The following is an 18,054-nucleotide window of genomic DNA, read 5'->3' on the forward strand; positions in this document are numbered from 1 at the left end:
TAATTTGACAGCCACTGGTATAAAGGTTATTAGCTGTATAGTGCTTTCGGAATAGTTATAATAAAATTAATGATAATATGTGATTATGACCTTCAGTGTAGTATTCAAAGAGTTTCTTCTGATGGTTAGCTGAGAGTTGAGGCACAGGGAAATCTGATGACAGATTCCTTAAGCTTGATTCCATTCATGGCTTAAGGGAACAGTGATTGACATTTAGACCTGAGACTCACTCCGGAGTCATTGCGCAATGAGCGAGAGGCCAGCCTGTCAGCGTGTGCTGGTGTCAGGCTTGGCCCATGCTGAGAGAATAGCATCACCGCTAATTGAAACTGCAGAGATGATTACCAAGGCTGAGGCCTGAGAAGCAATGTATACCAGCACTGGAGGGAAAAGGGCTTTTTATTTGTAAAAGTTCACCATCAAATCACTGGACAGGATAAACAACTCATGGAGAAAATTAACACTTATTATAATCAAAGGGAATCCATTGTAATTTGCTGATTTCTCTAGGCACTCTCAATGTAATGTTGAACTAAACTCTCTCAAACATCTCCCACTGGATAAGCAACCGTGATTGGAAAAAATCCATTTTTTTTTTTTTTGTCATCGATACCTCTTTCCACAGCTTTCTGAATTATATTTAAGCATAATATAGTGTATTTGATGTTAGCAAGCACCCAATTTAGCATTAATTTCTCTGGATGGAAATATGAGCCATATGTTTATGTAAGTAATAACAACACTATGCAATTTGATCATCTCTGAGCAGACTGATAATATTTTCATCTCAAAGAGGGAGTTCTGAGAGTTTGCATTCATTTTTGAAGCATCAGCAGCTTTTAGTCAGAGGACACACAAGTTTTCTAATCTTATTTTATTCAATTTCTCTACTGGTCTGACTCTGATTAGAGGTTCAAATAAAATTGTGATTCTTCTATTTCTTGACTATATTAAAATATTTCTTGTCTCTCTCTTGGCACAGCAGCAACTGCAAGTAAATTAATTGTTATAAAGTTATGGCAGAGCGGCACTAGTATTCTTTGAGGTGACTATTAGAACAGATTTCCAGAGGGTTGATTTTTTTTTAATATACTCAACCTCACATCATAAATACATTTTCACAAGGGTACAGGAAGCCAATGCAGAAGTGCATGTTTCCAGGTGTTCTCATATGCACATAAACAGCTTCGATTTTGGGATCCCGCGGGGGAGACGTAAAACAAAATGAGTAAAAAAAAAAGTTGCACATAGAGTAATTTTAATCCATTCCATTTTTAAATACCACAATAAATTTAATTTTCACAATAAATTAAATAGCCATATTCAGTTTACAAAATAGAATTACTTAGTGTGAAACCAGTATTTACAACAATATACATTATGTACATGACATTTCTCTTTGTTGACATAGATCATGGGAAGTGACTTTCTAATGTGTGATTGACATCCTACAAGTGATACCATGGTCTGTATAAGAAAAGAATAGTGCAAAATCACCACAGGAACTTTGGAAACAATGTCAATTTTATGAGATAAGACATTCTTTTAAATCATAAGAAAATAGTATTTTCTGTTTTCATGGCACCAATTCAGCATCTGAATTAAAGAGCCAGCTTTTCCTTAGAAATGAATGCATAACTGAATCCTCTACTTCCTGAAGCTTCATAGCCATTGGTACATTTTCACACATACATCTTTTGGCTTAAATCTATGAAAATGGTGGGTGACAAATTCTGACTCAAAGGAAGACTTTGAGAATAGCTGAAGTCACTTTCCCCTAATACCACCACCTCTTCTTTTAGTAAATAGCTTAGAAGATGCAACTATGCAGATAGCAAATGATTTTTTTTTTTTTTTTTTGTAAATTTTCAGTAGAAAAAGAACTGATCTTATATTTGGTCACACACTGAGTATGTACAAGTATACATGGAAAAATGACTCGGATAGTCGTATCTCGGAAAAGTGCATATTTTAATCTAGAGGAGGCACTGCATGTCTCCAGGCACAACACATAGTGTTGTATGACTTACTATTTTAGGGCCAGTTCAGTGTCCTTCCAGTGATCTGGTAAAATTTTTGATTAAAAGGGTGAAAGAATTTGCGCAATTTGGTAATGACAGAGGGGTCCACCTCTGGATGAATGCGCCCCTTGCTGCCAGCCAGGCACTTATTAAAGATAATGTTAAATCGCAAGCAGTAAAACCCTCTTGTAGCATTGAAATATAAATTGTACTGACTTATTCTTGGGGGAAGATTTAGAAACTTCTCTACGAGCTGAAGTTCTGGCAGAGGTTCCGTGATGAGGCGATCTCCATCGACAACGTGAAATTGCTCAATTGGAAAGTATTTCAACCACCTTTCCAGATGTTTGGTGTAGATGCTGGTTCTTACCGCCTTGTATTTTGTGTTCACTTCACAGGTATTAGGGTCTATTGCCAGCTTCTCGAACTTGTAATAGGTTTTATTCTTCCTCTCTTTCCCCTCTAGCACCTGAGTGTAATCAGAAATAGCTCTTGTGGTTGGCTCCCTGACAATGATCAACAACTTGATGGATGAGTTCATTTTGTAAATCCTTTCCGGAACCTCCTCTGTGATAAAATATGCTGGGCTCTTTTCAATTGTGATTTGCTGAGGGTAGGAAAAAGGCATCTTTTTCCTATACCACTCAATACCCTTGGCATAATTCTCATCATTGTCAAAAAAGTGGATTTCTTGAGAGGCTTTGACCACTGCCGGATGGAGGTTCAGCATCTCAAGCAGGGCCCTTGTGCCTCCTTTCCTCACCCCAATGATAATGGCCTTGGGGAGCTGCTGGACCAGGTCATGAAGGCGAACCTGCTCCTTGGAAGCATTGCCCTTCCGGAACTCATGCAGTAGGCCACGCTTAAACTGCAGGGCACGAAGAGGAAATTCAGCCTGCCCGTGGGCTCCGAAACGGCCTTCAATGGGGCAAATGGGCTGCAGCCTGCAAGCAACAGAGAGATGCTTTAAGAAGCTCACTGCAACTAACTCCTCATTTTTCTGCTTCCCCAGTCAGAGTAAGACATTAAATACATAAATAAAACCTCTGTTTCCCAGCCTGATGTAATCCATAATGAACATATGTTTGAGAAATTTTATTTTAAGCAACACTGTATTAAATGGAGCACATATAATTGATGAGATTTTTTTTATTAGTGCTCCTTAAAATTTTTATTCACTAAGCACTTAATTGACTACGGCATGTACTTATGTTCACAGTACAGGACCGACAAGTGACACACGCCATGCTAATGGCCTTTTAACAGCTCACCAGTTAATATCATTTAGAAAACGTGAAAGGTAGGAGATTATAATCTTTGGCTGGGAGACTGAAGGGCAGGTAGGAGGCCAGTCTTTTGGGTTTTGTGTGCTATTATTTCCTTGCAGCTCAGCAGCACTCACATGGTTCTTAAAAATCTTTGAGATACAATCTGAAAAGAGGTCCTAGTCTCTGCCCTTGGCTATTTGCATCTGCCCTTGGCTATTGGCTATTTGCAACTTAAAAAATTCCCAAACTAGCACTTGCTGACCTTTTTATTTTATCAGAATTTCTGCCATTAGCCTTGTGGGCAGCTAGAAAAGTACTATATTCTGCCTTTCTTTTTCTTTCTATCTAAAGAGGTCTGCATATAGGAACAAACTCAGTGCCATTGGCAAGTGCTGTGTATCACCTACCACACCTGGGACCAGACAGAAACAAGACCTTGGCAGGGCCCAAAACCTCAGCTCATCATTGCCAAGTCCATTTAAGTCAGGGACTCAAGCTCATGAAGGAAGAGATGCAATAGATGGAGCCAAAAAAGAGGATTTCCACAACACTGACTTAAATAATTAACAAACATCACTGCTTTTCTCAGAAAGGTAATATCACAATATTAGACTACAGTGACTTTAATTTGGCCTGGCCAATATATATGGTCATTAAATTGAGTTTGGTTATAGTCTGGAACCAAACTGAAATTCGTTATAATTTCTTTTGTAAGTGTATCTGATAGGCATTTTAGCCATCTTGGTAAAGGGTATATTAGTGAAATGGCTGTTAAACCAATTCCTTCAACTGAGGATTCTAGTTATCCTAATAATTTGGAGTTTGTTCCCTCCTCTGTGGCAATGAGGTTCTCTCTTGCTTTTCCCAAGAGACTCTATTGTATCTTTCTTATCTTCCTTAATGTTTATAATTAAAGGGAGAAAAGAGAAACCTCAAGGTCATGCCAAGGCATTCTGTAGCACTGAGAAAAAGGGCTTGGCCTGTATCCTGTTTTAAACAGCTATCTATCCTATTGCTTATGGAAACATAAACATATACAAATATAAATATATTTTACTTTCTTTGTGGTGCTTGATTTTTATGATTTTAAAAACAACTCATGCTCACTATAGAAAATGTGGAAATATAACATACTATTAAAAAAACAAGGTTTACCACAGTTAATATTTTAGAGAAACATGAACTTTGTTTTTATAAATTTGTTAATGGGGTTAATGCTAGAGCTCTAAATGGAAGATACAAAAGTAGCAACACGTACATAGTGAAATATGTTTTTAATTGTGACATTGACTGGGTTATCATAAATTCTCGTTTTAGCTCTTCGTGGGAGAATTAAATGCTAATTCCCTGAGGTGTTCACTTAATGTAATTGATGGACTTCTCTCCCATGCATTTAGAACGATGCTAGTGCCATCCTTGGGAGAATTGAAGAAATAGTCCATCAAATCCTTCTCTGTAGGACTTAATTCTCTCAAGGAACCCCGGCTGAGAGAGGCAGAAACAGTCTCTGCCCTTTTGACCTGGAAAGGAATTTCCCTACCTCTAGAAATGACCACTTCCTTCTTTTTCCTTTTTCCTTCCTCTTTCCACCTTCTACCTGGTAGCTCATATCCTGCAGAACAATTGCTTTTTGAACTCCCTAACTCAAAATAAGGTGAAAATATCACCTAACTTTTACTTCCTGAAGAGTGAATTCTGAGCACAAGCTTTAGACTAAAAAATACGGAGTCCTAGGATTGGAAGGGGCAGGAGAAGTATCCGAGCTCAGCCTCCCACAGAGAGGGCGGGAGCTTCAGCTACTAAAGGATAGGCCTAAGAAAGCATGTGTCGGTTTCAAACATAATCTGCTCAAACCCTCAACTGAGAACTTGTGAGAAAGCCTACCAAGCAATCCAATTTCTTATAAAAGCTATAAGAGACTGTAGACAGGTTAAAAATAAAAAGAATCATCCGCTAAATAACAAATGCATTGAAAGCTAACTAAAGACATTAGGAAGAACTTGACAGAAAAGTTCCTTTATGGACATAAGACAATAGTACCACCTCAAGGCTTTTCACTAATAACTAAGCACTATTTCTAGGAAACTGCTTGAAGTCAGTGATAAACTCTGGATTATACCATTTCCCGTATTTAGCGACTAGTGAGTGGAAAGTTTACTCAGGACTTTTGAATTGAAAAGCATCCCAAGGGTTCACTTTACCAGTCAAAATTGACACTAGCTGAAAGAAAATAAAGACTATTGATATATTATTTGTTAAATATCCCAGGTATAAGATCTACAGATTAGAAAAGGAAAATTTTAAGGAAGATGTTTCATTTTAAAATGTGACGTCATTTTCACAGAAAATGGGAATGCAAGGAGAACATACTTCAGTTTTTTCAGTACAACAGTTAATTTTAAAGGGTAAAGAAGGAAGCATCACATTTCAGAAATTCACTTCTCTGTCTTTAACAATCATACCAGATGTGGGACAGCCCAGAGGTATTTAAATGTGAAGCCAGATGATATTGCTGGGACTTCTGAAGGTCTAGCACCTCTCAACTATTTGCTTATTTAGAGCCAACTCCAAGTTCTGTAAATTTCCTCTCCAAGGATTTTCCATTGCTTTCTGGGCAATTACTCTGAGTGACAGCCTCCCTGTCTGCTACATTCAGACCTAATTAGCATAGTTAAAACTCCCCAGGCCTGGGAGCCATCTTTCCAGGGAAGTGGATTCCAAACATGATGAACTCCTTTACAGGCTCAAAATAATTTTAACTCTCCTGGTCGCACATTAATTGTTCACTCATAAATTTCAAAATGAAGATACATAAATATATCACTGTTTTGCTGGAGGTCAACAACCAGATGCACGCTGACCACAATGAGCTGTAGAAAAATGAAATTTTTTACTGTTCACGGCTTTATCCCTTTTCTGAAAACAAATGTTAATGCACACAGAATATAAATTGATCTTGACGAACACCTTGGTTTGAGCAACTTGGATCTCTTTTTATTAAAGGCTCAATAAATCAAAATCAATACTGCAGAAAAGCATGTTTCTTGGGAATTTTGAAGGAGGAAAACAAAGGGATAGATTTAAAATTATGTCCTGAGGAAGTTTAAATCAAGAAACACTTAAAGCCACATGGGCTTAAGTAAGTGTTTAATCACCTACCTATCCAAGCTCCCAACTCTGGCAACTAGATACAGGAGACTCCCAACGGCAAGGCTTCCCAGCACTAGGATCTTCTGTCTCAGCCACGCCTGCTGTTTGAATAGCATGGCCCTCCATCAACCTTCAGGACTTCTGCAGCCTGAGAGACGGGGATACAAAGGGACTCATCAGCAGTCATCTCTTATAGGCTCTGTTGATTGTCACAGAGCCAAGCAGGGGTGGGAATACAGGGATTAAGTGATGCCACATGAAGAACAGACCTCGTACCAACCTTGACAATGTTCATGGTGTAACTGGTATTTAGCAAAACTTTCTTTCCTTTTCCTGGCCCGCGTTATAAGATCAAATCCTAAACCAGGAGAAAGATACTAACTAGACAGAACCTGCTAGGCAACTTCTAAAAGAAATTAGAATGCATGTATTATAGATGTATGTGTGTACATAGGTATATTTATTTGTTGTTGTTAATCATTAAAAAAATACTGACAAAATGAACAACTGAGCAATGTGAGATTTACCAGCAGGGCATCTAGTACATCGAAGGTTCTGCTTCAGAATAACAAGACGGATGTAGAAATTAAAATCTCAGTTTAGTAAGTTATAATTTGGGGCATAACAATGACATATTTTACTTACATGTTTTAAGCTGTTTCTTTACTTACTGAGGTTATCAGTGGTAATTACCAGGATCTCGCAGGTTCAAGGACAGTGAACCTGAGTAACTTGCTGTTTCCTTTCAAATTCCCTGACCCATCCTGAATTTGACTGACCAATTCTGAAAACATGCTCAGACTGAATGCCCCTGCTATGTAACCCCTCCTAGCTCTCTATAAATTTAAACAGGTTTGGCGATATGGAGTCTTGCCTTTATATCATGACAGAAGTTTACCTAGAAACATCGTACTCATAACTGAAATAAGGATGGCTGAGGAGTGTAAGGCTTTACTTGTGCTATTATTAAATTTTGGGGAAAAATGCAAGCTTCCAATTCAGCCTTTCTTATTAAAAATAAATCCAATCCTCCTTTCAAGATAAGATTGTTTGCTTCTTATTGAAACTCAAAATAGAAACCCACGGAGAGACTACAGCAATGAGTCATAGTTAGAAATTGTTTTCCTGCAATTATGTCTCCATATATGCTATGTGAAGACTTTCTCCATACAAAAGGTACATACTAGGATTGACTGATTGATCTATTCATTCATTCATTAAAAATTACTGAGCACCAATGCATTTCTGGCTATTCTACTAGGTTTATGAGGGATTCCAAAAAAGATCCTGAGGAGTTTTAGCCCTTGGGAAATTAATAATGCAATTAGGGAATTTTGAAACAACCAGAGAATGCAAACTAACTTATGATATTGTATAATAAATGTTGGGGAAAGAAAATAAAAACAAAAATGGTCAAGGATGTAGGTTCCATGGGAAATATATATATATATATTTCCCATGGAACCTAAATATATATATAAAATATATATATATATATATATATTTCCCATGGAATATATATTTCCATGGAATATATATATATATATATATATATATATATATATATATATATTTAGTGCATGGTTTAGTGAGGCGGCTATAGGAGGGCATCCCAAAGGGTAGAGATGAGAGCAGCATCATCCAACACATCATCCAACACACAGCTAATGAATATTTATGGAACATGCCTATGTGCTTGATTCTGTACTGGGTACTACGGAGATAGCTGCCAACATGGGAGTCTGTAGTCTAGTGGAGCAAACAGATATTGAACCAGTAAACATAGGATTCACGTATACCTACAAACTGTAATAACAATAAAAATTACAGGATGCAGTGAGAAAGAATAATAGGAGGAACCTACTTCAGTCCTTCCTAAAGAAGTAACACTTGGGCTGACACCTAGAACTTGAAGAACAAGTTCAAATAATGACTGAATATGAAGTCATTATTTTTTCTATTGTCACTGAGGATCTTTCATTCTGAAAGGCTTGAATATTCCATCTACAGACTCTCCCTTTACGGTTAGCGCAGTTACTACCATGGAGGTTTCACTCTGTGGGATAGGCTGCTACTGCCAGTCCAGTTTCTCTATGTCTAAAATGCCTTAAATGCACCCACTGGGTTTTCTTCTCTCTTTGGGAGGCCTCATTTCTCCAAGCTTTTGTTTGCAGGACTGGCTTAACTCCTTACACTGCCTCCTCTACATATGGCGGGGCCCAAAGCTTGTCTGCTGTGACACTGAGGAGAACTACAATTCTTATTTGAGATCTCAGCTAATATGAATGAGTCATCCATGGTGAAGTGCAAAGACCACTGGATTGGCAGTCAAAGACCTTGAGTCACATTTTGGTTTACTTTTGTAATGGAAACTTTCTGAATTTTGGTATTCTCATCTGTAACATAAAGATAACAATGTCTATCTCAAGGGTTGTTATGACGTGAGCTTTGCGTAAGACTCTGTGGGATAGAACTTTAAGAACATTTGGGCATTGTACAAAATTAAGCATAATTAATTCCTCAGGAGGCTGATAAGTTTGTTCTTGTAATGCATTTTAAAGAATAAAATAAATGTAGTTTTCATTAATAGTATAATTGGATTATAAAAAATATGTCCATTTTTAAAATAAATAACTTTTAATGGAAACTCCTGTTAAATATTAGAATGTAAGATGGCAGAATTACCATAAAAAAAGCCATTAACACTTATTTTGTTAGGCTGAAATCTCTTGGAATTTTTGAGAAATGAGGAGGTCAAGCCAGTAATTCCTAACGAGCTTCACTAAGACACTGGAAGTGAAATCTCATTCTGTTTTGTAATCAGTCTCAGACTACGTGCTAAGAGACAATATCATAGCAGCCTCTGAATAAACCTTGCTCAGGAAAAACCAAAAAGACACTTGGTTAATTTAACACTTAAGATACCTCTTTGGTTTTTCTACATATGAAGTGCTCAAGTGTCACCACGGTGGAGTCTTAAAAGCTGGGAATTGTTGCCTTTGCTCTAGGAATGTAAGGTAAAGAGAAGCCACACCATCCAATCCTTATGGATATCACTGTTAAACTGGGAGAAGGTTAACTGCTCCTCCAACACCAAAGTCCCTTCTCTTTAGCTATGCCAGCTTTAATGGATATCTTAATAATCTTTCATCAGAGCAATCATACTGGTGATAAGCAATTCATATAAAGTGAATGTTATAAAAAAAAGTGTATTATTTCTTTTTATTAAAAAAAGATTAAAGACTTACAATGACATTTAAGCTTTCATCTCTAGTTTTTAATCTCTCAGTGTTTTTCATTTTGTGTGCCAAGAAAAGCACAATTATAGTTTTTCCAGATTACTAAAGCTTTGATAGATATGGTACCTTAGCTGAACGAAGCAGAGTATGTAAATAATAGAGTACGTGGCCAATAGTGACACATTCTAAAGACATCTGGCTGTTTCTCCAAAGCAGCACTAAGCAAAGAAGGAAATGATTCCCAAGCTGAAACAAAGAAATAAGGTAATTCAAAAATAATAGTAATAAAGATATGTTTAAGTGCTGCTCAAAAGCTTGTAGACATTGTTTCCATAAGCCCCTGGTACCAGTAAAAATGATAACAGAAACAATAGCAGCAAAGTTCATTAAAAATGACTGAACTTTTATAGCAGAATTATTACAAGGAAATCGTAACTGCCTTTTGAATATTAGCTCATTTATCTGGGCAACAGCCTTATGAAGTGGACGAGAACTACATTTATTGAGCACTAGGCTCTCTGTTACTTTTGCATTTATTATCTCATGTAATAAAACAGACAAGTAAAGTATTATCCATTTTACTTTCTTCTGATGAAAACTGATGAGCAGAAAGATGAGCAGATTATTTACCCAAAGGCATGTAACTAGTAAATGCAGGAGGATTTAAATTCACAATTATCTGACCCCAAAGAATGTGGCCCCTTGATTGCAATGCCATTCATAGAGCATTGGATGCTCACTTGGGACACTCTTAATAAATATTTGTTTATTGATTGATGAGAGCAGACAAAACCACTTAACTCCAGCCAAATTACTTGCCATTGAACCTGGAAGGGGCTGGGGAGGTGAAAAAAATAAAGTAAAAGAGAAGAAAATTTTCGATGGAAGGGAAGGTGAAAGGGGCCATTTGGGTGGTTTGAACATGATGGAAGGAAAATAATAAGTAATAGTAACAATAATAGTCATAATGAAAAGTACTATTTTTATAGAAAGCTGTTTTTATAATTTATGAAGTGTTTTTCATATTCACTATGCCATTTATAATTAAAACTGACCAGAATAATAGGAATCCCACTTGTTCCCCCATAATTCAAGCACATTCTTTTTGAAAGCTTTTATAGTAGATGATCAAAATAACATTGGGTTTGAGTGCCGCTTGATTCAGATCTCCATAAAATCTTGGTTAAATCCATTAATCACCTCTCACTATCACCTCATTCCCCTTCTACCTTCCCCCAGCTCTTCCCCTCACCATCTCAGTGAATGGCTCCTCTCCTGCCCACTGTGTCACTCGACCCAGAAACCCTGGAGTCTTTCATCCTTGGTTCTATCCCTTCCCTAACATCCAATAGGCCAAATTTTACCTTTAAGATACTATAGAATCCACCTACTTCTCTGTACTGTCATTTGTGACTGCCTTGGTACAGGTTGCACTTTTTCTCTTAGAGTGTTATGGGCTCCTAACTGATCTTCCCCACTATTGTGTGGTTCCTGCCTTAATTTATTCTCCATACTGATGCCAGAGTGATCTTTCCCAGCGGAAATTTGGTCATGTTGCCTTCAGGTTTAATATACTTTAATGGGTTGTGATCATCATTTACATGTTTTTAAAAGACCCTTTACTCCTTTCCAAAGCAACTCCACACAATCCCCAGTGGCTACATACACAAACTTCACAGAAAATCACTTGCAGTCTTTTTGAATAGGTCACAGTCAGTTTTACTTCAGGGCTGGAAGCATTAGGTTTCCATAGCCGGAAAAAAAAAAATAACTCTGTGCCTAATTTATCAGGTCTGGGACACCAGTAAAAGGTATCCCAATAGGATACTAACAGCCTGACCTATAGCACTGCTCTAAAGAGTAAATGAGCATGTGAAGTAATTAGAACACTGCTTGCCACATAGTAATTCTCAATAATGTTAGTAAGTCTACTAATGCGTCCTTTTCCCTTCCTCTCAGGCCTTGGTTTAATTCCTGTCCTTTAGATCTTAAAGTCCTTGAGTAAGTCTTTCTTGATCACTCAGGGCTGACTGACATGTTCCTCCTACGTGTCATCACAGCATCCTCGATTTAATTCCATTGAAACCAAATAGTAATTGCCAATTTACTGTGTGATTCTCTAACCAGAGTGTAAATTCTAGGAGATTAAGGACTGCACCTTGTTCATTATTGTATCACTAGAATTTACCGTCAGAGATGCTCAGTAAATAATTGCTGAATAATCAGATAGAATGAACTTTGACTACCCTAATAGCTATGGCTTCTGGATATCACATCTCTTCAAGTAAGAAACAGTACTTTATCTTTGTATAGTACTTTGCAGATTTACAGAGTGCTATATAATTAACTTAATTTCCCCCAGCTTTTTATTTTGAAAAATTTGAATATTTATGTATCCGTCACCTAGACTTACCAATTGTTAAATTTTGCTACATTTGCCTTATCTTTCTCTGTATAAACACATATTATTTTTACCAAACCATTTGAGAATAAATGATAGATTATCTAGACGTCTGCATGTTAGAAGACCTCAACCTGATCCCCACAAAGCCCTGTGATACAAGTGGGCAGTGGGCGTTCTTATTCCCGAGGCCTAGGGAAGTAAGATGGGCTGCTCAAGGACTCAAACTATTAAATCTGGAGTTGTTAAGTTCTAGTTTGGGGCTTTTTTACATCATATCATTCTGCCTCCCATTAAGTTCATGTAATGTTGAAAATGTTAAAGATTTTTTTGGTAGGAATAGATATATCACTCTTTTTAAACATTTAACTTGTAAATTCTGATGAGTTGGGAATCAAAAAAAAAACTTTGGCAAAGTGGCAAAGGAGAATATATTCTTAGGAGAATATTTCTTGTTCTATCTCTTATTTTACTTTTCTCAATTTCTTTAAAGGAAGAAAAACTGAAAAACTCTTTCTACATAACATGAATAGTGGCAGCATCTAGTGATGCCTGTCCATCTAAATGCTGGCACTGGCTTGAACTTTGCAACCCAGTTGTTAAATCCATGATTAAGAATTACATTTTAGAAATTCATAATTAAATAAATTAAAACAAAGGCAATAAATATGAAAAACACATTTCCTAATTATCATACTACATTTACTATTACTATGCTTTTGAAGTTAAGTTTATTGTATTTGAGTGGAGATATTACTGTGCATCTCTTCTCAATTCCCCATTCAATGAATTCATGTTGGTAGCTTAATATTGGCCACAGAGGTAGGATTTATACAATTGAAATTTACAAACACTACAAACTGTCTCCCTTCCCCAAGAGCTGGTTGTTTTTACCAGCACACCACTGATCATACTCCATTTGTTTGTCTTCTGTGCATTCATTAATCAGGTCTTTTCTGGGTACCCACCAACTGTGCAATATTGTGCCAAGTGCTGTCAGGAAAAGGAGGGTGGGCTGACCTCTCATGTTCCCCTCTTTTTGGCCTCCTCCATTCTCTTGCCTTTATACCGGTATTGTTTTCATTTCTGAGGCCTCCGTAGTCCCTTCCCCTCTCCTGCTTTTCTCTTCCTTCCTTCCTTCCTTGCTTCCTTCCTTCCCTTTCCTTTTTTACTTTCTAGATCTTTCTCCTCAGCTTTCTCCTTCCAGTTTCTCACTGCACTCTGCCACTATGTTGTCTAAATAATAGAACTTAAAAAGAATTAATGCAATACTATTAGTTAATGTTAATAGCGAGAGTACAGCTAAATGTCTGAGAAAATCTTATAGATATTTAATCAATCTATAAAATAATTTATAATTAGTTTGTATGCAAAATAATACCTAAAGTCTCCATTTTCTCTTTTTATCATCACAGATACCTCTATCCTCTGAAACTCAGATCTTTCTTTCGGGGCCAGAAGGGCTCCACCAAATTCTGACACTAAGATAAATAACCACCTATGTTGCATCATCAGCAAATAGTTCATCAACAAATATCATCAACAAATATTTACATGTGTCGGGCACTACAGATACCAGGAATACTGTGGAGAATGAGAGACACAGATCCTGCCTCTTATCTTCTAGCATTCAAGGTCAACGCTTGATAAAAGTATAAGAAAACTGCATCTTCCCTTAAACGCAGAGCTCAGATGCTCTTAGATGACTGCAAAGGAAGAAGTTCCACAGGTGCAGAGTCGGCTGGATTTCAGAATCTCATCTCCTGGCCCTTAGATCAGCCTTCTCCATGGAGAGTCTTTTCCTCCAACCCAAGTAGCCACAGTCAAATCACTCTCCAAAAGGCACTATTCTTCCTTTAACAGGACATTTTTCTTCAAGACTCCCTGCTAAGTGAAGAATTCTTTGGGCAAGGTTAGACCAGATTTTGTCAAAGTAGTACTTGTGACCAGACAGGGCTTGTGACCTGTGAATTCACATGGGACTCTGTGCTCAGAAGGGCCCATATTTGGCTTAATGCATTGTTGTCACTGCCTTAAAACTCCTTGTAATTGCTGAGCAAGAGGCCATATATTTCCTTTTGCATCGGGCCACAAATTATGTGTGCAGTCTTGCAGCCAGACCTTCCAGCCTTTGGAGAATAGATTACTTGCGTGTACGCTGTGGCTCTTCACAGTGGTGCCTCCTTCTTTTGTCAGACCTTTGGCTTTAAGAGACTGATGTCGTCTTAAGCCTACCATATAGGAACACAATCCTTCACATTTTCTCAAGAGCTGGGAATTCCATTCCCCTTTATTTCTCTCAGTTATGTGGTCTTCTTTGAAGCCCATCTCTTCCCTGGATGCCCTACACTAGGAAGGTAAGTCTTCAGGAACATGGGAGCTACCCACAAAGCCTTACAGTCCTAAGTACCATAGTCATGGTAGAGCATGTGTCACACAGGGAGAATGTTCACTCACACACACACACACACATCAGCAGAGGGGTCTCATTATAATAGATTAATGAGGGGGAAATCCTGTGAGGTGAAGAGGGCAGTATTATTACCCTTATCACGCAGATGAGAAACGTGAGACTCAAGGCTTCTGCTCTCTCTACAGGGCAGAAAGCTATCTCCTCACCCTTTCCTCTCTTCAAAGCAAAACAAAAGAGTAAGCTCAAATTAAGTTTCTTACTTGCTGTGTGACCTTGGGGAAATCACTTAACCTCCTTGCTCCTCTGTTTTTTCACCCAAGAAGCAAAGGGCTTGGAAGGGATGAGTTCAGCAAGCCCTGCATCTAACATTCTCTCATTCTAAGGGGTCCCACCAGATTAGCAGTAAATGAGTGTTATACTGAGAGATTCATGTATAAGGAAGTAAAGTCAATTGCAGGAGGGGGAAATTAGTGCCCGAGGTAAATCTCAATTTCTTATTATCCCCTAGTTTTAAAGTCTTGACCTCATTCAAGATGGCTGCATCACATTTTATTTCCTATTACTGTGAAAAACAATCCTCTTATTCTAAGACAGGAAATTTCTCTGAAAAGATACTGACACTTAAGAGTCTACTGATTAGCTTTCAATGTACTCTGCTGTCAGAGAACCCAGAGGAATCACTTTTGAAAAAATTAACCAAGGGCAGCTGAAGAAAATTATCATAAAGAATTTGCGTTTCTTCTATTATAATGATCACATAAGAGAGCTGTAATGAGAAAGAAACAAATGAAGAGGGGCACAAGAACAAGGGCATGGAAAGCAGTGTTCTGCACGTGTCAAGTTGAATGTAGAGATAGGGGTGTAGATTAAGAGGAAAATGGATATCATTTGTTAGTAGATTAAGCAGAAAATGTATCAGTCAGGGAGCTCATAATTGCTCTATCAAATGGCTAAGGAAGCTATTTAGCTCTTTGTTTCTTCAGTTAACCAGGAAGGGTCAATGTTAGAAATGAAAAGGAAAAAAGTTGATAAATTATACAGAACTGCAGAGTTTATTACTGCTCTGTGCAGTTTATTACTGCTCTGTGCTTAGTGTTTATCATCGGGAATTACTGCAGGAGCATCTTTGAGCAAATTCCAAATTTTCAAATGGGTTCTCCATTTTTTTCCTTCCATTCAGCTTTTGATACCATACATGCATAATTTATTACAGTTACCATTATTGCCTTAGCTTCAGTAGCCCTCTGGCTCTCTATATACAGAAGGACACTCATTTTGCATTTGTAATGACCGAACTTAAAAGGAACCAGTTAATTCTGCTTCTGTTCACCGGTCTCATTTAGTAAAATGATGTCTTAAGAGATGGGATTTTATTTTGACATGGAATCCCAATTACTCTTGAATTTTATTTTGACATGGAATCCCAATTACTCTTAAATTTCAGCATCACATTGGTACATGTAACTAATGATTATAGAAGAAAGGTGTGTTTTTCCTTCCTAAAGTTTCTTTTCATTTCATTAAATAGTTGTTGGAAGTTTAGTAAATTCGTCCTGCTAGTGAGTTCAGAAGCAGAATCTCTTTCTCTAATCTTATGTTTATATAGAAAAGTGGGAGTTGGAGAGGTATCAATTATACAGGTAATTAAGTTAATAAACATGGTCCAAATGGATCATTCCAGTAAGTTAGATCTATGTAGTTAAACAGGTCAAGTTAACTGGATAAGTTCTTCTTTCTATTTTGAATAATTTAAGTCAACTGTATAGTAATATTAGTTCTACTGGTTACCCCCAGTAATAGTTGAATATATTTATTTTCAAATCAAGTGTAGTAACTACCAAACAGAAAATCAACTTTTAGTCTTATTTCCTATCTTAAAATTTTGTTTTTGGTGAAGATCAAAGAAATTGTGTGTGTGTGTGTATATATGTGTATATATACTACATATAAAAATATAAATATCTCTTAATGTCATAAAGAGACTAAAAGTGTGGTGATATTTTTATCATTAATTATCATTGATTGTAGTTCTCATTATTCTCTCTCCTCAGTGGCTTTCTCTTCTCTTTTAATCTCTATAACACTAAGCTAGCTATTTCTTTTATGACTGAAGATGATGCTAATTTTTATGAAGAATTAAATTATTAGCAGTCTGATTACACAAAAATATGATTGTACCATGTTCAAATTACCAAGTTAGATTCAGAAAATTTAATATTTTTAATATAAAATTTAAGCAAATATACAGGTATAACCTCCCAAAAACTTTAGAGTAAGATTTCCTATTATACATTTAATCATAATAAAAACACAATTTTCACAATGGTACTATCTGTGTGGCACTTTACAGTATTTAAATGCTATTTTACTTGATTTTCGCAACAAAGATAAGGACACGAGGGCCTATTTTATTCTCCGTTCTGTAGATGAGGAAGACAGCACCTGGTCCATGCGTAGTGCCTATGTCCGCCTAGCTAATGACTTGCGGAGTTCAAAAGAGAATCTAGCTGTATTCTTCTTCAATGTTTGTGAGAAAATTCATCCTCTTTCTATGAAGAATTAGTCTTTCTTTTCTCACTGGGATTGGATGCTTATTACCGGTGCTAATCTAATCCTTGAGTGTTATAGGTTTTGAAGGAGTGCTAAAATAATTTTTGCTAAAGTCTAGGACTTGGAAGAAATGAAGGAGGTATAAAGTAATTTGGAATTAACAAGTGTTAATATTCTTTCTCTTTCTCTTCGTTGGATCATCAGTTCCTCCCAGAAAATATCCTGGTAAGATCAGATAGATTACAATAGATTCACCAAGGGTAGTAAAAGAAGAAAAAACCAGTTGATAATTCTTGAGAATAACAACCATTATGCTAATTATGAACATTAACTCCAATCATCTCCTCCCAACTACTATGCATATTTTTGGTCAGGATTTTCATTTTAGTTTGTTTCTCCAACCCCTCCTAAACTAGACATTATTTTTGTTATTACTGTTTTACAGAATCATTGTTTGTTTAGATTTATCCATGTTTATCAATATTGTCAGTCACTATTCCTTTTTTATTGATATTAGCTTTATGGAGATATAATTCAGAAAATTTTAAATTCTCCCATTTAAAAGAGGACAATTCAATGTATTTTAATATACTCACAGAATTTTGCAATCATCACTACACATTTTAGATCATTTTCATCACCCTTGAAAGAAACATTGTCCCACTTAGCAGTTACCCTCCTGTCTATCTTGTCTTCCTCAGCCCTAGGCAACCACTAATCTACTTTCTGTCTCACTCTACCTTCTTGCATCTCAGCTCTTCCATTTTCCTTTTGCTAGAAGTAGAATTTCCTCTCATTCAGCAAACAAAAGCTGTGACATTCCAAACCTAATGCGGAATATTTTCCTGAATTGCTTCTCCTTCCCAAAGGAAAAAAAAATAAGTAGTACATACTTTCTTTTACCTATTTTCTCTGTTAGGATGATCTAATTTCTAAAGGATTTGTTAGCTGATGAAACTGGTAGTGAGTTGAAACTTAATTTAAAAAAATAGATTATTAAAATATTCACTCT

The 18,054-nt window shown here is 36.8% G+C and overlaps 1 protein-coding gene across 3 annotated transcripts in view; it reads right to left on the reverse strand.

Moving 5' to 3' along the window:
• Positions 1-382: 382 nt before the first annotated feature.
• HS3ST5 (heparan sulfate-glucosamine 3-sulfotransferase 5) overlaps positions 383-18,054 on the reverse strand; it is a 250,121-nt gene continuing 232,449 nt past the window's right edge. For all 3 annotated transcript variants that reach the window (XM_039870710.1, XM_039870718.1, XM_039870701.1), the window contains exons 2-3: positions 6,449-6,587; positions 383-2,965 (exon numbers count right to left, since the gene is read on the reverse strand). In XM_039870710.1, coding sequence (XP_039726644.1) covers positions 2,035-2,965; positions 6,449-6,555 — 1,038 coding nt within the window. In that variant the 5' untranslated portion in view covers positions 6,556-6,587 and the 3' untranslated portion in view covers positions 383-2,034. The remainder of the gene's footprint in view (positions 2,966-6,448; positions 6,588-18,054) is intronic.

The sequence above is a fragment of the Pteropus medius genome, unplaced genomic scaffold, assembly GCF_902729225.1.
Source record: "Pteropus medius unplaced genomic scaffold, Ma_sr-lr_union100, whole genome shotgun sequence".
Lineage (NCBI taxonomy): Eukaryota > Metazoa > Chordata > Mammalia > Chiroptera > Pteropodidae > Pteropus > Pteropus medius.